Genomic DNA, 25608 nt, shown 5'->3' with positions numbered 1-25608 from the left:
AGAAAAAGACTTTGACTACTTACCCTATCTTTGCCTGTCATAGCTATATAAATCTCTTTCAGGTTTCACCTCAGCATCTGACGTTCCAGAGAAAATGGTTTACTTTTATCCAGCCTCTCCTTGTAGCTAATACTCTCATCCAGGCAACAATTTGGTGAACCTCTTCTGCACCCTCGGCAAAGCCTTCAGTCCTTCTGTAAAGGGGTGACCAGACCTGCCACAATATTCCAAAAGTTGTATGCAGTTGCAACATGACTTCCTGACGATGAAAGCAAGCATGCCATATGCCTTCACACCGTATCTACTTGTGTTACCACTTTCAAGGAGGTGTGGACTTGGACCACCGGGTCCCTCTGTATGGAAATACTTCTAAGAATCTTGTATACTGTATATTTTCTTCGTATATTTGACTTCACAAAGTGCAGCACCTTACACTTGCCTAGAAAAAACTCCATATGCCATTTCTCCACCCTTATCTGCAACTGATCTACATTCTGCTGTATTATTTGACAACCTTTCTGTACTATCCACAACTTCTGCAATTTTTGTGTCCTCCATAAAGTTCCTCATCAACCAATCTACATTAAGTCATTAATATATAATCACGAACAACAGAGGTTCTAGCACTGATCCTTGTAGTACTCCCTGGTCACAGGTTCTATCCAGTAAGAATACCACTCCCTTCTGTTTTCCACAGCCGAGTAATTGTGAATCCAATCTACAAGTTACCATGAATTCCATGTTTCTTAATCATCTGCATCATCTTGCTGTGAGGGATCTTGTGAAATACTTTACTAAAGTCGATATTGACAATACCATGGTCTTATCCTCAACATTATCTTCACCACCTCGTCAAATAAAAAATACCAATTAAATTTGAAGGACATAACTGGCCCTGCCCAAAGCTATGCTGACTATCCCTAAAAAGCCTAAACTGTAAGTAAATTCTATCCCTAAAAACCCTCTCCAGTAATTTCCCTGCCAGTGGATCTCGCCAGTTTATAATATCCCGGTTTGTCTCTGTTCTGCATTAAAGAAAAAGGACAACACTGGCTATGCTTCAGTCCTCTAAGTCTTTGCCTGTGGCTACATTTGATACAAAGATTTTTGTCAAGGCCTAGCAATCTCCTTTCAAAGTTCAAAGTAGATTTAGCCTGGCCTCCGTGGTCGGGAAGATGTTGAAGTCTATTATTAGTGATGTGGTTTCGGGGTATTTGGAGGCACATGATAAAATAAGCCATAGTCAGCATGGTTTCCTCAAGGGAAAATCTTGCTTGACAAATCTGTTGGAATTCTTTGAAGAAATAACCAGCAGGATAGACAAAGAAGAATCAGTTGATGTTGTGTACTTGGATTTTCAGAAGGCCTTGGACAAGGTGCCACACATGAGGCTGCTTAACAAGTTAAGAATCCATGGTATTACAGGAAAGCTACTAGCATGGATAAAGCAGTAGCTGGTTGGCAGGAGGCAAAGAGTAGGAATAAAGGGAGCCTTTTCTGGTTGGCTGCTGGCGACTAGTGGTGTTCCATAGGGGTCTTTGTTGGGACAATTTCTTTTTACATTGTATATCAATCAGTATATTTATGGAAGGAGATTTCCAGGTATGTTATAATTAGCATTTTGAACTAACAGTAGGTAATAGCCAATCTGATGAATATATATTAACTTTTCCACTTGTTCTAGTCATGTCCTAAGTAAGGAAGAGGACAACAAAGTTGTTACTAAACAACTATCAATGGTCTCGTGTTACCTTGACTTTTGTCCTTGACTTTGTAGAAAATGTACTGTAATTTTAAAGTAGATTGAAGAGCAAGTAGATGAGAGACAGCAAGACAGTTATAGAGACGTAAATAGTTATTAGCTGAATCAAAGGAGGTGATGATTTGGCATATCGGAAGGTGAATGAAAATCTAGTTGAATGGTACAACAACCACTCACCATCAGCAAGACCAAAGAGTTGATTATCGACTACAGGAGTAGAAACTGGAGGTCCATGAGCCAGTTTTCATTATGGAAATAGAGGTGGAAGCGGTCAGAAGCTTTACATTCCTTGGCAATAAAATATCAGAGGATCGATACTGTGACAAGCATGCAAGTGTCATCACAAAGAAGGCACAGGATGTGGAGTCATTAGTAATGATCTTTCAAGAATCACTAGATTCTGGAATGGTTTTGGAGGACTGGAATATTGTAAATGTCACTCCACTCTTTAAAACTTCTCTACCTTAGTGATAGCAATTACACTCACTTATCACTATGTCAGGGTCCGGGTCCTAGAGCGAGGCACTACTTGGTGCTTTTTTTTTATTAAGTGCAATCGTGAACAATAGCCAGATCAGAAATGCTGATCAGGTCAATGAGTTCCCATTGAGAACTCTGATCGGCCAATCAGATGGTTCACTGTTGCTCAGCGATAGAACACAAAAAAAAATCATATGTACAACTAAGAAACATTTAAAAAATAGTAGAAATACTGGAGTCATGATGATCATGATGAAGTCTGCTGGAGAAAGACATTTATACACATGCTGTCCTCCATAATTCAAAGAGATTGAAGGATAAGGTTGCAGGGTGACAAAACATGGCAGGAGCACTTGGAACTAAGAACTAATCCCTACCGGGAGAAAACAGCACCTGTTCTTTCCGCACTGTTCTCCAGCAGTTTAAGGACTAAGTTCAGCCGGGACATAACTCACAAGTGCTCACAAGTCAGGTATTAACCCTACCTACCAACAACCAAGCATTGCCATCCTTGTCCTCTTCATGATAGCTTATGAAGAAGCATGTGACTCCCCTCCCAGAGATGATAGGGGTTTGTGCACTCGACTCTTGAAGGCTTGGACCAGGTGTCGCACATGGGGCTAGTAAACAAGATAAGAGCCTGTGGTATTAGAGGAAGAATACTAGCATGGATAAAGCATTGCCTGGCTGGCAGAAGGTAGAGTGGGAATGAAAGAGCCTTTTCTGGTTGGCTGCCAGTGATTAGTGGTGTTCTCAGGGATCAGTATTGGGACCACTTTTTTCATGTTATATGGCTAGGTCTGCGGACGATATAAAGATAGATGGAGGGGCGGATAGTGTTGAGGAAGCAGGACACCTGCAGAAGGACTTGGATTGAGAGAACGGGCAAAGAAGTGGCAGATGGAATACAGTGTAGGGAAGTGTATGGTCATGCACTTTGGTAGAAGGAATAAAGGCAAAGACTTTTTCTAAACGGGGAGCAAATTCAGAAATCAAAGGTGCAAAGGGACTTGGGAGTCCTCATGCAAGATTTCCTAAAGGTTGAGGCAGTAAGGAAGGCAAGTGCAATGTTAGTATTCATTTTGAAAGTAACAGTATAAAAACAAGGACGTATTGCTGATGCTTTTTTTGGCATTGGTCAGACTGCACTTGGAGTATTTTGAGCAGTTTTGGGCCCCTTATCAAAGAAAAGATATACTGGCATTGTAGAGGGTCAAGAGGAGGTTCACAAGAATAATTCTGGGAATGAAAGAGTTGACATATGAAGAGTGTTTGATGGTTCTGGGCCTGTGCTCACTGGAGTTTAAAAGAATGAGGGGGATCTCACTGAAACCAATTGAATATTGAAAGGTTTCGATAGAGTGGATGTGGTGAGGATGCATCTTATAGTGAGGGAATCTGTGATGCGAGGCACTACCTCAGAATACAAGGACTTCCCTTGAGAACGGAGATGAGAAGGAATTTCTTTAGCTAGAGGGTGCTGAATTTGTAGAATTCATTGGTATGGGTGGCTGTGGAGACCAAGTTATTGGGTATATTTAAAGTGGAGGTTGGTAGGTTCTTGATTAGTAAGGACATCAAATGTTGCGGAGAGGAGACCAGGGAATGGGTTTGAGATGACTAATAAAGCAGCCATGATCGAATGGTGGAGAAAACCCGATGGGCTGAATGGCCTATTTCTGCTCCAATGTCTTATGGTCATATCACAACTTTGATGTAATTGGATAAGTAGACAGAAATTATGCATAGAACCAAGACATTCCCATACTGCCTGTGGGTAGTAAGACAACTCGACCAGTTTTATGATGATGCGTGTCACCTGCTGGAAGCATGTGATATCTTGCATTTCACAACATTTTACACTCCTTGGTTTGTATTCACACTCTGTAATTGTTCACTCTATCAGCCTTTGTCTTTATCTATCCATCCCACATCCCCTACCCCCACCTTTAGTACAACTGAAAACCGTTACTTTACCCCAGTTCTGACAAAAGGGTCTTTGACCTGAAATGTTTGACTTGGAAACAAGCTGTCTGCTCCGTAGAATGTTCCCAGCATTTTCTGTTTTTCTGTTTTTATTTCAAATAAGACAGTCTTTTTCACTTCCGCAACAAGAGCCCTGTTTCAACTTGCTGCTGCTGGAACCCTCACTCATTCTTGACTGAACTTTGGCTGTGTTAAGGAGGCCACAAAATGCAAAATATTTTTACTCACCAAGCATAAAAATTCAGTTGATGTAGAAATAAAAGAACACTATTAGAACCCTTTTATGGTTCTTGAGTTTGGTACTATTAGAGACTAGTAATTTTAAATAAGAGCTGAGATGGTCAAAAAAGAAAGTGCAAAAAAAAGTAGGTTTGCTGGAAGCCAAGCAAGGAGGCTTTATTTAGGGAGAAGCCTAGTTTCCATCAAGGTCATGTTGCGTTTTCCACCATAAGCTGATGGACAGCAAAATTAATGGGCACTTGTTGAGGAAGGTGCGACGTGGGCTCACGATGGCTGATCAACTGGCAATGTTAATGGATGAGGAGAGTTGCAAGCTTGCACCCTGCTACCTGCCCTAGGTGGACAGCAGAAACTAAGATGAAGCAAGTGAATTGCTGCTGATAAGACGGAAATGAGTGCATCATGATCCTTTGGGGACACTAAATGAAGGTATAGAGCAGGGGTTCCTAACTTGGGGTTCACGGACTCCTAGGTTAATGGTAAAGGTCTACGGTATAAGAAAAGTTGGGAACCCATAGAACTATAGAACACTGCAGCACAGAAAACAGGCCATTCGGTCCTTCTAGTCTGTGCCGAAACATTATTCCAATATGGGTGGAAGTCAGGAACAGGAAGGAAGCAGTTACTCTACTGGGGGTATTCTATAGGCCCCCTGGTAGCAGCAGAGATACAGAGGAGCAGATTGGGAGGCAGATTTTGGAAAGGTGCAAAAATAACAGCGTTGTTATCATGGGTGACTTTAACTTCCCTAATATTGATTGGCACCTGATTAGTTCCAAGGGTTTAGATGGGGCAGAGTTTGTTAAGTGTGTCCAGGATGGATTCCTGTCACAGTATGTGGACAGGCCAACCAGGGGGAATGCCATACTAGATCTAGTACTAGGTAATGAACCGGGTCAGGTCACAGATCTCTCAGTGGGTGAGCATCTGGGGGACAGTGACCACTGCTCCCTGGCCTTTATAATTATCATGGAAAAGGATAGAATCAAAGAGGACAGGAAAATTTTTAATTGAGGAAAGGCAAATTATGAGGCTATAAGGCTAGAACTTGCGGGTGTGAATTGGGATGATGTTTTTGCAGGAAAATGTACTATGGACATGTGGTCGATGTTTAGAGATCTCTTGCGGGATGTAAGGGATAAATTTGTCCTGGTGAGGAAGATAAAGAATGGTAGGGTGAAGGAACCATGGGTGACAAGTGAGGTGGAAAATCTAGTCAGGAGGAAGAAGGCAAAATACATGAGGTTTAGGAAGCAAGGATCAGATGGGTCTATTGAGGAATATAGGGAAGCAAGAAAGGAGCTTAAGAAGGGGCTGAGAAGAGCAAGAAGGGGGCATGAGAAGGCCTTGGCGAGTAGGGTAAAGGAAAACCCCAAGGCAGTCTTCAATTATGTGAAGAAAAGGATGACAGGAGTGAAGGTAGGACCGATTAGAGATAAAGGTGGGAAGATGTGCCTGGAGGCTGTGGAAGTGAGCGAGGTCCTCAATGAATACTTCTCTTCGGTATTCACCAATGAGAGGGAACTTGATGATGGTGAGGACAATATGAGTGAGGTTGATGTTCTGGAGCATGTTGATATTAAGGGAGAGGAGGTGTTGGAGTTGTTAAAATACATTAGGACAGATAAGTCACCGGGGCCTGATGGAATATTCCCCAGGCTGCTCCACGAGGCGAGAGAAGAGATTGCTGAGCCTCTGGCTAGGATCTTTATGTCCTCGTTGTCCATGGGAATGGTACCGGAGGATTGGAGGGAGGCGAATGTTGTTCCCTTGTTCAAAAAAGGTAGTAGGGATAGTCCGGGTGATTATAGACCAGTGAGCCTTACGTCTGTGGTGGGAAAGCTGTTGGAAAAGATTCTTGGAGATAGGATCCATAGGCATTTAGAGAATCATGGTCTGATCAGGGACAGTCAGCATGGCTTTGTGAAGAGCAGATCGTCTCTAACAAACCTGATAGAGTTCTTTGAGGAGGTGACCAGGCATATAGATGAGGGTAGTGCAGTGGATGTGAACTATATGGATTTTAGTAAGGCATTTGACAAGGTTCCACACGGTAGGCTTATTCAGAAAGTTAGAAGGCATGGGATCCAGGGAAGTTTGGCCAGGTGGATTCAGAATTGGCTTGCTTGCAGAAGGCAGGGGGTGGTGGTGGAGGGAGTACATTCAGATTGGAGGATTGTGACTAGTGGTGTCCCACAAGGATCTGTTCTGGGACCTCTACTTTTTGTGATTTTCATTAACGACCTGGATGTTGGGGTAGAAGGGTGGGTCGGCAAGTTTGCAGATGACACAAAGGTTGGTGGTGTTGTAGATAGTGTAGAGGATTGTCAAAGATTGCAGAGAGACATTGATAGGATGCAGAAGTGGGCTGAGAAGTGGCAGATGGAGTTCAACCTGGAGAAGTGTGAGGTGGTACACTTTGGAAGGACAAACTCCAAGGCAGAGTACAAGGTAAGTGACTGGATACTTGGTAGTGTGGAGGAGCAGGGAGATCTCGGGGTACATGTCCACAGATTCCTGAAAGTTGCTTCACAGGTGGATAGGGTAGTTAAGCAAGCTTATGGGGTGTTAGCTTTTATAAGTCGAGGGATAGAGTTTAAGAGTCGCAATGTAATGATGCCACTCTATAAAACTCTGGTTAGGCCACACTTGGAGTACTGTGTCCAGTTCTGGTCACCTCACTATAGGAAGGATATGGAAGCATTGGAAAGGGTACAGAGGAGATTTACCATGGTTTAGAAAGTATGCATTATGATCAAAGATTAAGGGAGCTAGGGCTTTACTCTTTGGAGAGAAGGAGGATGAGAGGAGACATGATAGAGGTGTACAAGATAATAAGAGGAATAGACAGGGTGGATAGCCAGCGCCTCTTCCCCAGGGCACCACTGCTCAATGCAAGAGGACATGGCTTTAAGGAAAGGGGTGGGAAGTTCAAGGGGGATATTAGAGGAAGGTTTTTTACTCAGAGAGTGGTTGGTGCGTGGAATGCACTGCCTGAGTCAGTGGTGGAGGCAGATACACTAGTGAAGTTTAAGAGACTACTAGACAGGTATATGGAGGAATCTAAGGTGGGGGCTTATATGGGAGGCAGGGTTTGAGGGTCGGCACAACATTGTGGGCCGAAGGGCCTGTACTGTGCTGTACTATTCCATGTCTATGTCTAGTCCCATTGACCAGCATCCAGTCCATAACCCTCCAGACCTTTCCCATCCACGTACCTATCCAATTTATTCTTAAAACTTAAGAGTGAATCTGCATTTACCACGTCAGATGGCAACTCATTCCACACTCCCACCACTCTGTGAAGAATTTCCCCCTAATGTTCCCCCTAAACCTTACTCCTTTCACCCTAAAGCCATGTCCTCTCGTATTTATCTCTCCTAATCTAAGTGGAAAGAGCCTATTCACATTTACTCTGTCGATACCCCTCATAATTTTGTAAACCTCTATCAAATCTCCCCTCATTCTTCTATGCTCCAAGGAATAAAGCCCTGACCTGTTCAATCTTTCCCTATAACTCAACTCCTGAAGACCGGGCAACATTCTAGTAAATCTTCTCTGCGCTCTTTCAATCTTATTGATATCCTTCCTATAGTTAGGTGACCAGAACTGTACACAATACTCCAAATTTAGCCTCACCAATGTCTTATACAACCTCCCCATAACAACCCAACTCCTACACTCAATACTTTGCTTTATGAATGCCAGGATGCCAGAAGCCTTCTTTACTACCCTGTCTACCTGTGATGCCACTTTCAGGGAATTATGTATCTGAACTCCCAGATCTCTTTGTTCCTCCGCAGTCCTCAGTGCCCTACCATTTATTGTGTATGTCCTACCTTGATTTTTCCTTCCAAAATGCAACACCTCACCTCTATACCCCTGGTATAGAGGGAAGTGGTAGACTTCTAGGAGGGAATTGAAACTAGGATCCCAAACAAAAAAAAAATCAAGAAATGCTTGTTTAAGGTATGCAGAAGGGAAATTAAAGGAGATATCATGATAGGACAAAGGAGACTACATGAAGTTTTAATTAAAAGATAAAAGTAAACACTAGAAATAACAATGATAGATGGTCTGGAGTGGATGTCAGAATGTATGCATGTTAGATGGGAACTCAAGATTCAGTTGTCATGGACCATGTGAGTACAAACTCACGTGATGTAGGTAGAACAAACAGAGGGGTCCTTCTGAGGGAATATGAGTGGCTAGTTGACTAAAAGGCAGAACCTAAAAGTTCATAATCCCTAGATTGCTATCTGAGCCACATGCAAATTGGCACAGCGTCAATAAGATTAGAGAGTTAAATTGTGACTACAAGATTGGTGTGGGATAAGTGAATTTGAATTCGTAGGTTGTTGGTACTAGTATTAGGGAAGAGTGGGGCTGTTTTGATGAGATGGCTTGCACTTGAACAAATCACAAAACTATTACTGTGGTTAGGGGTTTACACTAAATAGTAGAGGGGTGGGTTCAATAGTCTGGTAAAATATTGATGTAGTAAATGGGGAGGAGAGGTTGCTGAAGTCTCCAGAACAAAGAAAAAGTTTAGAAAGGGATAAGCATTTAACTTCAGGCAACATGGAAACATTTGAGAAGAGGGATGGTAAATGTAGAGTTGAAGATGGTTTATTTGATTACACACAGTGAATGAAACAAGGTAGATAAGCTTATAGCACAGTTAGAAATTGGTAGGTGCGACATAGTGGGCCTCAGAGTCATGGCTGAAAGAAGATCACAGCCACCTTCCCGTCTTATCAAAAAGACAGGCGGGGGGGTGGGATCGCTCTATTGGTAAGTGACATCAGATCAGAAGATGTAAAATCTTTGAGTAGAGTTAAGAAACTGCAAAGGTAAAAACGCCTTTATGGAAGTAATACACCGGCCTCCAAATAAAAAAAATAGTAGTCATGATGTGGGGTACAAATTACAAAAGGGGATAGAAAAGACATGTAAGAAAACCAGTGTTAAAGTGCTCAATAGGGACTTCAATATGGGAAAAGCAGATTGGCACCAGATCCCAAGAGAAGGAATTAGTAGAACGACTACAAAATATCTATCATCCACCATCCAGGCTATGCCCTCTTCTCACTGTTATCATTAGGTGGGAGGTAGTAGGTCACGCACCACCAGATTTAGGGTCCTGAACTGGCATGGATAACTTCACTCAGCTCTACTCTGAATTGATTCTACAATCTACAGATTCACTTCAACTCATGTTCTTAGTATTATTTTTATAAAGCACAGTTTGTCTTTTGCACATTGGTTGTTTGTCACCCTTTGTTCATACATAATTTCTATAAAATTTTGTTGTTTTTTGTGTAAATGCCTGCCACAAAATGAATCTCAAGGTAACATACATATTTTGATAATACATTTATTTTGAAAATGGAAATATCAGAATCTGGTTTGTTATCATGGACATATGTTGTGAAAGTCGTTATTTTGTGGAATTGCAATAAGAAGTATAAAAAATAAGTAGTATTAAAAGAGAGCAAATTGGTGAGGTAGTGTCCATGGGTTCATAAATCTGATGGCGGAGGGGAAGAAGCTATTCCTAAAACTCTGTGTGTGTCTTCAGGGCCCTGTATCTCTTTCCTGATGGCGGTAATAAGAAGAGAGCATTTCCTGGGTGGCAAAGGTCCTTAATGATGGATGCTACAATGGTCCTTAATGAAGGTGTTTTCTATTCTATAAAGGCTAATACCCATGATAAAGTTGGCTGAGTTTACATCCCTCTGCAGCTTTTTCTGACATTGGACCTTCCATGCCAGACAATGATGCAACCAGTTTGAATGTTCTCCACATCTGTAGAAATTTGCTAGAGTCTATGGTGACATACCAAATTTCATTTAACTCCTATTGAAATATAGCTGCTGGCATGCCTCCTTCAAGGTTACATCAATATGTTGGGCCCAGGATAAACCTTCAGAGATATTGACACTGAGGAATTTGAAACTGCGCACCCTTTCCACCGTAGACCCCTCAATGAAGGCTGGTGTGTGTTCCCTCAATTTTCCCTTCCTGAACACCACAATCAATTCTATGTCTATGTCTGTGTCTTACCAGTTATTGTGTTGTGCATTGAACCCTATATGATTAGGGAGCTTAAGGTAAAGGAGACCTTAGGAGGCAGTGATCATAATATAATAGAATTCATTCTGCAGCTTGAAAGGGAGAAGCTAAAATCGGGTGCATCAGTATTATGGTTGAGTAAAGATAACTACAGGGACATGAGAGAGGAGCTGGCTAAAGTTGATTGAAAGAGGACTCTAGCAGGGATGAAGGTAGTGCAGCAATGGCAGGAGTTTCGGGGACTAATTCAGAAGACACAGGATCAATTTATCCCAAAGAAGAAAAACCATCCTAAAAGGGAGGATGAAGCAACCGTAGCTGACCAGGGAAATCAAAGACAAAATAAAAGCAAAAGTGAAGGCAAGCAGGAGAGTTGGAAAGTTTTTAAAAACAAGGCAATTAAAAAAATCAATAAGCAGAAAAAAATATGTAATGTGAAGGTAAGATAGCCGGCAGTTTAAACAAGGATACCTAAAGCCTTTTCAGACATGTAAAAAATGTAAAAGAAAGGCAAGAGTGGAAATCAGGCGTTGGATAATGACACTGGAGATGTAGTAATGAGGACTAAAGAAATTGCAAACAAACTGATTTAAGTACTTAGTGTCAGTCTTCACTGTGGAAGACACCATCAACATGCCGGAAATTTGTGTGTGTCAGGGGCAGAAGTGAGTGTAGTCACTATTACTAAGGAAACGGTGCTTGGTAAGTTGAAATGGTCCCAAGTTAGATGAGTCACCTGAATCAGATGGACTACACCCAAAGGTCCCTCGAAGGTGCGCGCACACACATCTTTTGCTATTAGCACACAAAGGAATTTAAACTGTGCACAATGGGTTGTCACCCTCTTCCTCATTGGCATGTTAAGTATATTTCGCATTTGTACACAATCACATTTCCTTTCCCAGTTTCTGATGCAGGCGGTGTTGACAACATGGAGTTTGTGATGATTTGTCTGCAGATTTGTCTACAGAAACTGGTGTTTCCTGCATGTATTGTTGCAATGCAAAAGTGTTGGAGATTTGTAAGTGGGAAGAAATGGAGTAATGTTTGGAAACTTGACTTTTTAAAGCATCATTTAGCAAGCAAATCACATTATGGATGGCATACAATAGCTCTGGTAAGAAAATTCTTCATTACCCACTACAGGCCTGCTACGTATGTTTTGTGAGAGTGCAGATGAACAGGAGTGAAAGCGATCAAACCCAGAGGAAATCAAAGTTTTTATTGAGAGTTATCTTATTTCTTTAACAACAAACTGGACTTTGTAGTTTATTGTCCTTGGAATAGCTTCAGGTTTACTTCCACTTAAAAATTCAGTGCGCACATGTTGTTGTCACTGGGCAAAGAATTGCACAGCACAAGTTTTTGTGCACCCTGGTCATTACAAATTAGAGGGGACATTGACTACACCCTGGGTTTCTGAAAGAGGTAGCTGAAGAGATTGTTGAGGCATTAGTAGTTATCATTCAAGAATTAGGAATTGGTTCCAGAGGACTAGAAATGCCACTTCACTATTTAAGAAGGGAGTGAGGCAAAAGGCACAAAATTATAGGCTGTTTAGCCTGACTTCAATGATTGGTAGGATGTTTGAGTCTATTATTAAAGATGAGGTTTCAAGGTGATTGGAAGCATATGATAGAATAGGCTGAAGTCAGACTGTAAGACTTTGGAGCAGAATTAGACCTTTCAGCTAATCAAGACTGCTCCACCATTCAATCATGGCTGATTTGTTTTCCATCACAATGTCATTCTCTTGCATTCTCCCTTAAACCTTTGACATCCTTGCTAATCAAAATCTTATCAACCTCTGCTTTATATGTACCCAAAGATCTGGCCTCCACAGCTGTCTGTGGCAATGAATTCCACAGATTCACTACCATCTGACTAAACAAATTCCTCTACTTCGTTCTAAAGGGACGTCCTTGTATTCTGAGGCCATGCTCTCTAGTCGTAGACATCCTTACCACATCCACTCTACTAGGCCTGTCAGTATTCGAGAGGCTTTGGTGAGATCTCCCCCCTCTCCCCCAACATACTGTTAAACTCCAGCAAGCACAGACCCAGAGCCATCAAATGCTCCTCATACATAAATCCTTTCAATCCTGGACCCTCTCCAATGCTTTCTCAGATACGAAATTTCACCAATGCCTTATAAAGCTTCAGCATTACATCTTTGCCTTTATATTCTGGTCTTGAAATGAATGCTAAATTGCATTTGCCTCCCTTTCTACTGACTCAAAAAAAAACTCAACCTGTAAATTATTTGGGGAATTCTGCACTAGGACTCAAGTCTTTTTGCACCTCCAATTTCTGAATTCCCTCCTTAATTAGAAAATAATCTGCAGCTTTGTTATCAAAGTACATACAGTATACGATATACAACCTTGAGATTTATCATCTTCCAGACACCCATGAAACAAAGAAACAGAATAGAACTCACAAAAAACACACAGGCAATGAGACTGCTGCATATCCAATTTGCAAAAGAGGACAAATGAAATCGTGCAAATAATACAAAAAAGTAAACAAAAGCACATGGAACATGAACTGCAGAGTCCCCAAAAGTGAATCCACTGTGCTAAGGCGAGTGAAGCCGGTCCAGGAGCCCAGTGGCTACAGGGCAAAAACTGTGCCCGACCCTGGTAGCATGGGACCCAAGGCTCCTGCACCTCCCACCCAGTGGTAGTAGCAAAAAGAGATGGAGACTGGTCAAATACAGATAATCGGCTCTGAGCACCTATTCGTTTTCTGCTCTTGTCCGCGAATATTTTAATCTCGATCAGCGCTTTAATCCACATGAAGGAGCCGGCCAGGGGTTCAGCTTTCAGTGTGACGACCTGGCCATACCTGCACTCTTGAGAGTCTAGTTCACTGAATCTCCCAGGAGATTGCAAAAGCACCAGATCATTTAGTCGGTTCAAAAGTACATCCATAAAGGGGAAAGTATAGGCTGCAGACTGCTGCTATCGCAGTTCAGAAGACGTATATCTACCATCTATCTAGTAATACACACAAAATGCCAGAGGATCTCAGCAAGCCAGGCAGCAGCCAAGCAATCAGTCAATGTTTCTGGCTGAGACTCTTCATCAAGACTGAAGAGTTCCAGGATAGTGGGTGATAGGTGAAATCGGGAGAGAGGGAGGGGTGCAGTAAAGAGCCGGGAAGTCAATTGGTGAAAGAGGGCTGGAAAGGGGGGAATCTGATAGAAGAGTGTAGAAGACTATGGAAGAAAGTGAAGAGGGAGGAGCACCAGAGGGAAGTGATGGGCAAAGGAGATGGGGTGAGAGAAGGAAATGGGAATTTTGAAGGAAAAAGGGGTGGGGACAGTTACTGGAAGTTCGAGATATCAATGTTCATGCCATCAAGTTGGAGGCTACCCAGATGGAATACAAGGTGTTACTCCTCCAACCTGAGTGTGGCCTCATCACGACAGTAGAGGACGCCGTAGACTGACATTTCGGAATGGAAGTGGGAAGTAGAATTGCAGTGGGTGGCCACCAGGAGATCCCGTGGTAGGCACTCTCCCAATCTACATTGCATCTCATCGATACACAGGAGGCCACACTGGGAGCATCAAATACAGTAGATGACCCCAACCAATTCACAGGTGAAGTGCTGCCTCACCTGAAAACACTGTTTGGGGCCCTGAATGGTAGTGAGGGAGGTGGTATAGGACAGGAGTAGTACTTGTTCTGCTTGCAAAGATAACTGCCAGGAGGGACGAATGGACAAGGGAGTCGTGTAGGGAGTGATCCCTTCGGAAACTTGGGGAGAGGAAAAGATGTGCTTGGTGGTGGAATCCCTTTGGAGATGGCGGGAGTTAGAGGATTATGTGCAGGATACAAAGGCTAATAGGGTGGTAGGTGAGGACAAGAGGAACCCTATCTTGTTGTCCTTACGTACAAGAGGATACATCTCATTAGTTGTATACTTTTGGAGGACAAGGAGGACATCTCATTAGTTCTGGAATGAAAAGCCTCATCCTGAGGGCAGATATGGTGGTGATGTAAGAATTGAGAGAAGGGAATGAAGCTTTTACAAGTAATGGTGGGAAGTGGTATAGTCCAGGTAGCTGTGAGAATCAGTGGATTTATGGAAGAAATGTGGATAAACTGTCTCCAGAGATGGAGACACAGAGACTGAGAAAGGGGAGGGAGGTGTCAGAAATGTACCAGGTAAATTTGAGGGCAGGTGGAAGTTGGAAGCAAGGTTGATGAAATCTATAAGCTTGATAAGAGAGCAAGAAGCTGCATCAATGTAGTTGTCGATGTAACATAGGAAAAGTTGAGGAGTGATACTGGTGTAGGCTTGGAGCATAGATTGTTCCATGTAGCTGACAAACAGGCAGGCATAGCTGGGACCCATGCATGCGTCCATGGCTACACCTTTTGTTTGAAAGGAGGAGCCAAAGGAGAAATTAAGAGTGAAGACCAGTTCCACCAGACGGAGGAGAGTGATGTAGAGCGGAATTGGTTGGGTCTGGGTCTGGAGAGCTTTAAGGCCTTCCTGATGAGAAATGGAGGTGTATAGGGACTGGACATTCTTAGAGTAAATGACTCTACCAGGGCCAGGGAACTTGGAGTCACAGAAAAGATCCAGAGCATGTGAAGTGTCATGGATGTAGGTAGGAAGGGACTGAACCAGGGGGGATTAAAGAGGCAAGGTATGCAGATATAAGTTCGGTGGGGCAGGAACAAGTAGAAACAATGGGTCTACCTGGACAGGCAGGTTTATCTAGTAGTTTGTCAGTTGTCTGCAAAATGTTGCCGTTGCTTGCCAGTGCCATCTGCTACCAAAGTGGATCTTTTCTGAATGGCTTCCAGTAACTGGTGTCAGTATTGGGTCCACTACTTTTCACAATACAGTATAAGTTAACGGTTTGTATGGTGGAATTGATGGCCATAGGTCAGTATTGGGTCCACTACTTTTCACAATAAGTTAACGATTTATATGGTGGAATTGATGGCCATAGGTCAGTATTGGGTCCACGACTTTTCACAATACAGTATAAGTTAATGATTTGTATGATGGAATTGATGGCCATAGGTCAGTATTGGGCCCACTACTTTTCACAATACAGTATAAGTTAACGATTTGTACGATGGAATTGATGGCCATAGGTCAGTATTGGGCCCACTACTTTTCACAATACAGTATAAGTTAACGATTTGTACGATGGAATTGATGGCCATAGGTCAGTATTGGGTCCACTACTTTTCACAATAAGTTAACGATTTGTATGATGGAATTGATGGCCATAGGTCAGTATTGGGTCCACTACCTTTCACAATACAGTATAAGTTAACGATTTGTATGGTGGAATTGATGGCTGTATGGCCAAGTTTATGGATTATACAAAGATAGTTGGTGCGGCAGGTAGTGTTGAGGAACAGGGAGTCTGCAGAAGGATTTGGGCAGGTTGAGTGGCAGAGAGAATACAGTATAGGGAAATATATGGTCATGCATTTTGGTAGAAAGAATAAAGATGAAGACATTTTTAAAAAGGGGAACGAATTCAGAAATTGTAGGTACAAAGGGACTTGAGAGTCCTAGTACTGTACAGAATTCCTTAAAGGGGTGGTGGTAGAGACAAATATATTAGGGATATTTAAGAGACTTGGGCACATGAATGAAAGAAAAATTGAGGACTATGTGGGAGGCCAGGTTTAGATTGATCTTAGAGTAGGTTAATGTGTTGGCATAACCTTGTGGTTCGAAGGGCATGTTCTGTGCTGTACTGTTCTGTTCGATGTTATTTGCATACCCGTCAACTGACCACCAGAAAAAGTGCTCTATTCCATAGTTTGTCATGGGAACATTAACAGAGAAACTGAGGAAAAGATCAATGTCTTGTTTAAAGAAAAAAATCAATACCCCACCTATTCCTGAGAATCTCAGGCCCATGACTTCACAAAGTAGAGTAGCATTCGTCACCACCTCACTAACATTCTGCTTCATTAGACACCACCTAGCCTTGTCAATTACCTCAGATCCCACAAAACTATAATGGAAAACTATGATGGAGGCAAGTCGGTCATGCTTTAGTTTTTCTCCTGTGAGCAGTCTGTGAGAACCAAGGATGACCTGCTTTAACTCTGGTGTTGTCCATCCTGTGGTGGCTAAGGCAACTTTTCCACAGATGGGTCATAACCTGGCTCGTGGAGTGGATGGTAGGTAGTTTGTGAGGTAATGTGCACCTTAGGGCATTCATGCAGGGTTTCTGTTTTCTTCAAGGGACGTGCCCTTAAGGTTACTGATATCATGCTGAATGTTCTGTTTTTAACAGTTGTGGGTCAGGAGTGGGGGGGGGGAGGGGATGTTGCACTTCAAGAAAGCTTTATGCTTTTTTTAATGTCCATTTGGTGGTATCAACCCACCAAACAGTGTGAATTAGAGTAACATTTTATTTTAAAAACTGCAGGTGATTGATATCTAAAATAATAAAAAATAAAATACTGTAAATATTTAACAGATCAGGGTACGTCTATGGGAATAGAAACAGAACTAATCTTTCAGGTAGAAGACCCTTATCAGAATTGGAATGGAATAGTGTTTCTGTTTTGCAAGTCTGGTGTTGACCTGGTAAATAACATAGCTGACAACGGTAACTGGGCCCTAATATTAGTTTTTGATTTTGGAGAGGACACTATCCTTGGTTTGTTGGTCCTTCTGGTGAATTTACAGGATTTTGTGAAGACAATATTATTTTTACTTTAAATGCCTCCAGCAGGTAGTCCAGATGTCAGAAGCTTATAAAGAGGAGCACTTCAGTTTAAAAGGCTGGATGATTTAGTGCTAGATCTTAAGTCAATGATTCTTCATCAGAGTTGAAAAAGTTAGCAACGTATCTTGCTAGTGAACGAACGCTAGCTCCAATGTTATTTGTTGCTTTGGTTGCAGCATAAAAACGTGTTTTGAATTACTGGCATGGCATCTGACAATTTTTAGCACAGAAATTTAATTTTATTTATTTAGAGAGGTACTTCCAGTCCTACAGCGGCACCGCTCCGCAACCTATCTAGTTAACCCTAGTCTAATCACTGTTGAAGCAACTCAAAATAAAATCCGAAGGCTTTCATCATACTAGAAACGCTTGGGAAAAGGACTCGGGCTCAGAATGTTAATAGAGAAAAAAATAATTAACTAGTTTCCCTTTGTCCATCGAATAACTAATGGGTTGAGCAGAGAAAAAAAGCTTCTTCTCTGTCAATAAATTGTCATTGCCGTTGTTTTTTAGGGTGATGGTCGACTATTATGGTAAAGATCGACTATTATTAGAAGGAGATGTGGCTTGCTACCTTTAGTTTTCCTATATTTTGTCAAATGTTAACTTTGTTTTACCTCGGTGAGTTGTGACCTGCGGAGCTATCACAGACCTGGACAGGGTTATTGTCGGTAGGTTCCGTTCTGTCTGACATCACTGATCCTAAATAAGCGACCTGTTCGCTCTGCGATTGATTGGCCAATAACTAGTTTGTCACGGGGTGAGTTCTGCCAATCGGCGATTGGATCTGTGATTGACTGGACGTGGTCTCCTACCTATCACAAAAATCAAACGCGCGCTGCTTTGGCTGTAGTTGCAGTCGGCTGATGAGAAGGACGACGAATAAGGTCGTACTTCGGTTTTGTTAATTTTGTGATAGAAATGAGGCTTGCAACCATAGCAACCGCAAGAACAAAAGCCAAAAGTCACACGGTAAGAGAATTTCTGGCTTGCAGTAACTGTGAACAGGTACAGTATGCAGCCGTATGGCTCTGTTAATGAAGAGTATTATCTCATTTCGAATGCCATTCGCATGCTAGCGTCCGTGTAGTGTGTGCTGAATTATAAAGTGCGTTTTGGTAGTGTTCTTAATTTCAGAAAGCGTCCTCGGGCATTTCGGGAAATAATAAGTAATTTGTCAGTTCTGGCGGATATGCAGTCCTTATTGGAAAGATAAATGTGATGTGAGGAGTTCCAAAGTGGTGCGGCCACTCTGTCAAAAGGGAGGTGATAAAGAACGGGTTAAGTATCACTTGAGCAAAAGGAAACACTTCAAATGACCCGATGAAACCATGTTGGGTTTCGCTGCAGCGGGAGTCTGACACGAGATTGACAGAGGCTGAGATGAGATCTTAAGGTTAAAAGAAAGTGGAACTGAAGTGAATCTGACACTTCAGTTAATGCTTGCATCTTGCTTTTACATGCCACCCATGCCAGTGATGCTGGCGTCCTTCAAACTTCACAAGTTCAAAGTAAATGTATTATCAAAGTACATATATGTCATCATATACAACCGTGAGATTGTTTTTGCGGGCATACGCAGTAAATCCAAGAAACAATAGAATCAGTGAAAGACCGCACACAACAGGACAGACAAACAAACAACCAATGTGCAAAAGACACAACCCATGCCAAGACAAAAGAATAAATAAATAAGCAATAAGTATTAAAAACACAATATGAAGAGTTCTTGAAAGTGAGTTTAGTGATGGGGGCAAGTGAAGTTGAGTGAAGCTGTCACCACTGGTTCAAGAGCCTGATGATTGAGGGGTAATAACTTACTGAACCTGGTGGTGAGAGTCCTGAAGATCCCTGTACCACCTTCCTGATGGCAGCAGCGAGATGAGAGCATTGCAGGGGCCCTTGATGATGGATGCTACTTTCCTGCAACATCACTCAGTGTAGATGTGCTCAGTGGTGGGGAGAGCTTTACCCTGGGACTAGGCCATATCCAGTAGGCTTTTCTGTTCAAGGGTATTGGTGTTGCCATACAAGGCATGATGCAAAAAGTCATTATAGTCTCCACTACACATCTACAGAAGTCTTGGGACCCATCTTGGTAAGTTTGAGTGTACAGATCTGGAGCCTATGGAGGAAAAAAAATCATTACCAAGCCTAGAGGACTAGTGATGAAAGTATGATCCAAGATTGTTTAAGACAGTTGAAAAGGTGGGGGAAGTGATATACTTGGAGTATTTAGTCTGAAGGTTTGAGGCTTGTCTCCCAGTGATGGACTGAAGGGAAGTGATGAATTGGAAATCACAAAATGCTGAAGATAATGAAAAAATTTAAACCTGAAAGTTTTCTTTCTCTCTGAGCCTTTGGAGGGTCAGCAGTCAGTTTGAATAGGAAATTTGGTGACAGGGCGCCACAGTAGCTTAGTGGTTAGCATGGCGCTGTTACAGCTCGAGATATTTTGAAGTTCAGATTTCAATTCTGGTGCCATTCTGTAAGGAGTTTCTGTAGGTCCTCCCTGTGGAATGCGTGGCTTGCCTCCTCTTATTTCCTCCTACAGTCCAAAGGTTAGATTAGATTATGAGGACACGCAGTCCTCTTTTATTGTCATTTAGTAATGAATGCATTAAGAAATGATACGATATTCCTCTGGTGTGATATCACAGAGACACAGGACAGACCAAGAATGAAAAACTAACAAAAACCACATAATTATAACATATAATTATAACAGTGCAGCAGTACCATAACTTGATGAAGAACAGGTCATGGCACAGTAAAAAAAAGTTCAAAGTTCAAAAAAAAAAGATGTACTGGGTAGGTTAGTTGTTCATTGTAAATTGCCCTGTGATTTGGTTGGGTGAATCTGGTTTGCTGAGATTGCTGGGCGGTGTGGTTTGAAGGACCTTCCCTGCATTGTATCACTAAATAAATTTTAAAAAGAGATGAGTGGTACAGAAAAGTTAAAGTAAATGGGGGTTTGTCAGGAGGACATTAGAGAAGTTGAGTCTGGATGTTTCATAAGCTGAAGAATAGATGGAAAGTAGATTGGAGCAAATTGCCTAATAATAGTATGTCATATTCAGCTTAATTTCAAGATTTGCAGATTTTTGTTTCATGTATTTTTGATACAGTTGGCTATGATCAGTAATTATTGCATCTCAAATACCTTGATGATGTGCAATCTCATAATGTCTTCAAATTTCAGCATTTCCTGGAAGAGTTTGTATGTGTTATTTCATTAATACCCAAGAGGTTAGATTTTATTTTTATTTTTAGCTGTCTAAGATAACACAAATGATACAAGAAGTTAAATATCAAAGTTTAAAGTAAATTTATTATCAAAGTACACAGATCACTATATACAACCCTGAGGCTGATTTTCTTGCAGGCATATTCAATAAATCCATAGAATAATAACCATAACAGGATTAATGAAAGACACACTGACTTGGTTGGTCAACCAGTGTGCAAAAGACAACAAACTGCAGATACAGAAAGAAAGTAATAATAAAAAATAAATATCAAGAATGTGAGATAATGAGTCCATAGGTTGTGAGACTATTTCAATGATGGGTCAAGTGAAGTTATCCTTTTTGGTTCAAGAGCCTGATGGTTGAAGGGTAATAACCAGGTCCTAAACCTGGTGGTGTGAGACCTGGGGCTCTTGTACCACCTTCCTGATGGCAACAGTGAGATGAGAGCATGTCCTGGGTTGTGGGGGCCCCTGATGATGGATGCTGCTTTCCTAGAATCTAATTCGGAAGCTTGGATGCATCTTTTCCAAAATAAGCCTTATTGGAATCTAATTGTGCATCTTAGTTGCTGTTTCCAATTACTACATTTCGTTAAACTACCATGTAATAATGCACACATCCTCAACTTAATAGACATCTGGAGAACTATAACCTCCTGAAGGTCCAAGACCCATTAGTAGATGTTGGCTTCCTACAAAGGTCCATACAGCCATTACTATAACTAATCTGTTCCCAAGCAGAGTTTGTTCAGTAGGAAGCAGACAGTGAAGCACTGGCACTGTAGTATGTTCTGCATGCACGTTTTCCCAAATTTCTCAGCTGTGAAGTTCATCACTGAGCTCATACTAGGTTAACATAGCGCAAGAATACAGGACCATTGAAATGAATGGGGAAAATTAGTTATTGGGGGGAAAAGATAAATAGAACTTCTGATTTAATTTAAATTGGAATGTCTTTAATTGTGTATCTGTGAGTTTTAAAATTTTTAACTTCTGATTGCTTTTAAACATTTTAACTTTCAGCAGGCTGTGAATGATTTTGAATGTCCATCAATATTAAGGGCATGCACAAACATTATTCAATTGGCAGCTGGTGAATTTAGTGGTCGAGCTTCACCAGGTTATAGCACCCCTACCCCACCCCTGTCTGAAGGCTGAGCCCTGGCCCACAGTGTAAAGCTGTTTGGTTCAATGCACAAGTGTCCAATTTTATTAGTTGTTTTTGCAGTTTCAAGAATGGAAACATTGCCATCAATTCCAACCAGCCTGTGTACAGTTTTCCAACCATTACCTCAGGCTGAATGTACAAACTTTAAAGTCCTGGATGTTTCTCCTGCTCGACACACAATTAAGACCACAGCCATCTTTGTCTCTCACTTCCTTCTGTAGCCATCAATTCTGCCATTAAATGTATTACCTGGTCACTCAGTCTCCTGCAGTCCCACTTTCTAAGCATCGGTGTTTCATAGTTCAACTGGCCAAATGCATGTGAATCTTAACCAGTCATCACTTTGAGACATTTTCCTCATGTGGACATTACCACACTCATTATGATGTCTGTATTGGCCAGAGTCTGAAATTAAGTCCAATCTACAACTTCCTTTCTTCTTAGATTAGATTAGATTAGATAATGAGGACATGCAGTCCTCTTATTGTCATTTAGTAATGCATGCAATAAGAAATGATACAATGTTCCTCCAGAATGATATCACAGAAACACAAGACAAACCAAAACTGAAAAAACTGACAAAAACCACATAATTATAACATATAGTTACAAAAGTGCAAAGCAATATCGTAATTTAATAAAGAACAAATCATGGGCACGATAAAAAAAAGCCTCAAAGTCTCTCGAAAGTCCCGTCACCTCACGCAAATGGTAGAAGGAAGAAAAACTCTCTCTGCCATGAACCTCCAGCGCCGCAAACTTGCCGATGCAGCATCCTGGAAGCACCCGACCACAGTCCGACTCCGAGTCCGTCCAAAAACTTCGAGCCTCCAACCAGCTCTCCGACACCGAGCACGATCTCTGCTGAGCGCTTCAACCCCGACCCCGGCAACAGGCAGTAAGCAAAGCCACAGATTTGGGGCCTTCCCCTCCGGAGATTCTCGATCGCACAGTAGCAGCGGCAGCAAAGCAGGCATTTCAGAAGTTTCTCCAGATCTTCCTCCATGCTTCTCACGACTGTCTCCATCAAACTAGGATTGTGCACAGCATCCTATTTCACAAATACAATATCAATTCAGTGTGGCTGCGCATGCTGCGTCGTGCCGCCATCTTCTCCCCTCCTTTGCCTTGCAATCGGTTTTCAACACACTTGACCATTCTTTTTGTCACTTAATTGTTTTTGTTACTTAATTCTTTAAGGTTCTGTCTTTTCTTCTTTCTGCTCATGCCTGGTTTAAAGTCAGTGTCAGTGAAAAGGTGGTGTTTAGAGTGCAGTAATATAGGAGTTAAGTTAGTAAGGCCATCTCTGATTCAGAATGCTTCTATGGCAGCTAAGGGATTTTAGATTCAAGTGATTAAATAAATCTATAAATAAAAAGCAAATCTCAGTAATAGTAACTATGTAATTGCCAAATAGTTATTTTTAAAAATCTTCTTCATTAATGTCCTTGAAAGAAGAATATATATGCCTTCCTTAATCATTCTGGCCTGTATGTGACTCCAGAACCACAAGTGTGTTGATTTTCAATAGCCAAAGTTTAAGGGCCTTAAGGGATGGATAACAAATGGGCTGTATTGCCAGCCGTGTCCAAGTCAAGATGATGGGTTTGTTCATGTGTGAACTGCTTGAGTTTTGAAGGCTGCAGTTCTGGAAGGTGTTTTTATTTTTAAACTGCGCTGCTCTGCAATCCCATGATTTAATCCTAGCCTAATCACGGGACAATTTACAATTAACTTTGGACTGCAAGAGGAAACTGGAGGACCTGGAGAACATAGAAACTCCTTACAGGCAGTGGTGGGAATTGAACCCTGGTCTCCTCAATTGCAAAGCGTCGTGCTAACCACTGTGCTACCATGCTGCCCTTGTTGTAGTAGCCTAGACAAGTGGGTACATTTTGTCAATGTTACCTCCTACCTCATGGACGTTTCTGATTGCTCTAACTTGGACTATGCCAACTCTCTGGATATCACCTTCAGCAGTTGAGAAGGGCAGTGCTTGGAATACTGCCATTAACCGCATGCTATCTACTTATTACATCTCTACCCATTAGGAAGTATGAATGGTTCTTGTAGCTTGAATTGTATCAGCACTGTACTCTTAAAATACAGACGAGTTGTCAATATTAGTTGGTCTGAATGCTCAGACCAGCTTTGTGCAATTGGCAGGAAAGCTAACTACCTCTGCTGCGAGTTCAAAGTTGCTAAGTTTTGTGAACCTAGATCCTGATGTAGAGAGTCCTGTGACTGGTGGCATAATAAATGTTGTTTTGGACATGTTCATATCAGTGCCTGATTAAAAATCAATAGCACATGGATAGAGCAGAAAGGGAAAGAGGTTGTTGGTTTTGTCACTTGGAGTGTCATAGACACTTGTCCTAAATAAAACAGCTTTCAATTTCTGTGTGCCTTGGCAAATTAATGTGATTGGGTTGTGGAGGCTGAGAAAATTTCCAATTTGTTCAAAGAATTGAGTAAAAATCTGTACCATTTACAAAATGGGTAATTGCTGCCTTTTACCAATTAGTCTGTTTTCAGAATTGCACTATTGCCTCCTAGTCACCAGTACATCAAGGTTGCTTATGTTCTGTCAACTATGCTGCATTGAGTTGGGCATAGATGTTGAACCACTTCACATTTCTGCACAGCTGTAATTAACAGTTGCATGTTACCATATTAAACATCAAGCAGAAGAAACAAAACAAGACCATCTCCAAGTAGCTCAGTTGTTGATGTAGTACTTGCAGAACTCTATGTTCTTGGCACCAAGTCAATTAGAAGATTGGAGCATTGCCACATTGGAGAAGTAGAAGATTTTTTAAAATTCATGCAACTCCACTGAAATAAACCTCTTGTAGCTTTGTATGTAGATTTCTCTGTGTTCTCTTTTTGTAGTAAATTGTAGAAAAGCTACTGTAAAAATGCTTACTTCAGTGGTTTTTGTCTTGCTTGAGGAAACTGCAGGAACAATGTGTTCTAGGCAGACTGCCAAGTGGTTTTAAAGAACACTGAGCTTCCAGCTGGGCCAATGTTCATTTTAGTCAGATTCTGGTACCATCAAAACAAGCTGATGTAACTAATCTGTGTTCTTGATATTGTTTGTTCTAATCTATTTTCTGTACTTCAGTCCAATTGAAGAAATAGTCTTTGAAATATTGGTTCTCTATCATCAGTCATGAGCAACCCCTTTTGGTATTAAAGTTAGTAACTGCACTCTTCATTACACCACTTTTGTCTTATTGAGTTAAATGCTATTCTTATTCCACAGGAAATGGGAATGAGAATCCCCAGGCCTTTGACACAAGGACCAAGTGAATTCATTCCTGAAAAAGAAGTATGTATGCTTCTACCTTCTGCTGAGTCCTATATGATTTAACTTGGGAAGGGTGTAGTGGTGCACTCATTCTTTGCCAACAAATGTTTGGAAGTATGCATTGCTGGAATAATGTTTAATAATTTCAGAACCTGTTTTAGCGGATTGAACGGTAATGAACATGCAGCCTTTGACTTGATCCTGTGTCTAAGTCTACTTAATTCTATTTTTGTACAGCAGTTGTTTTGAAATAAATGGTTTTGCTTTACCATCTTACAAACATTGCATTGGAAAGGTTTTCGTGTGGGACAGTAATTTATTATGTGAGAATTTGACAAAGAAATAGTAATTAAGTCACATTTAAACTGAAAATGTTCCTTTTTTATTTTACTGTTCAATTAGTGGTTTGACTATGAAACCAGAAAAGAATTGAGATACTTCAAAAGAGGCAATTCTAAGTAATCATTTTGGCCTAAGGAAATAGTTGGTAATATTTTAAATGTACGCCCACCCACATATCTCAAATTATAACTCGTATCTCACCAATTAGTAGAATGGTTTCAGACATTTGTTTTATAGCTTCTCAGCTTATAAGTAGTTCAGGTATGCAGTG

At 41.4% G+C, this 25608-nt stretch overlaps 1 protein-coding gene across 3 annotated transcripts in view; it reads left to right on the top strand.

The window, feature by feature from the left end:
• The window catches only part of sesn1 (sestrin 1), a 91670-nt gene that overhangs the window by 43282 nt on the left and 22780 nt on the right, over positions 1 to 25608 (top strand). For 2 of the 3 annotated variants that reach the window (XM_072246175.1, XM_072246166.1), the window contains exon 2: positions 24951 to 25016. In XM_072246175.1, coding sequence (XP_072102276.1) covers positions 24951 to 25016 — 66 coding nt within the window. Of the gene's footprint in view, positions 1 to 18091; positions 18240 to 24950; positions 25017 to 25608 lie in introns of those variants that run through there. The other variant, XM_072246184.1, reaches the window with a different exon arrangement.

The sequence above is a fragment of the Mobula birostris genome, chromosome 2 (assembly GCF_030028105.1).
Source record: "Mobula birostris isolate sMobBir1 chromosome 2, sMobBir1.hap1, whole genome shotgun sequence".
Lineage (NCBI taxonomy): Eukaryota > Metazoa > Chordata > Chondrichthyes > Myliobatiformes > Myliobatidae > Mobula > Mobula birostris.
The sequence above is the reverse complement of the archived record's forward strand: the minus strand, read 5'-3'. Positions and strand labels throughout refer to the sequence as shown.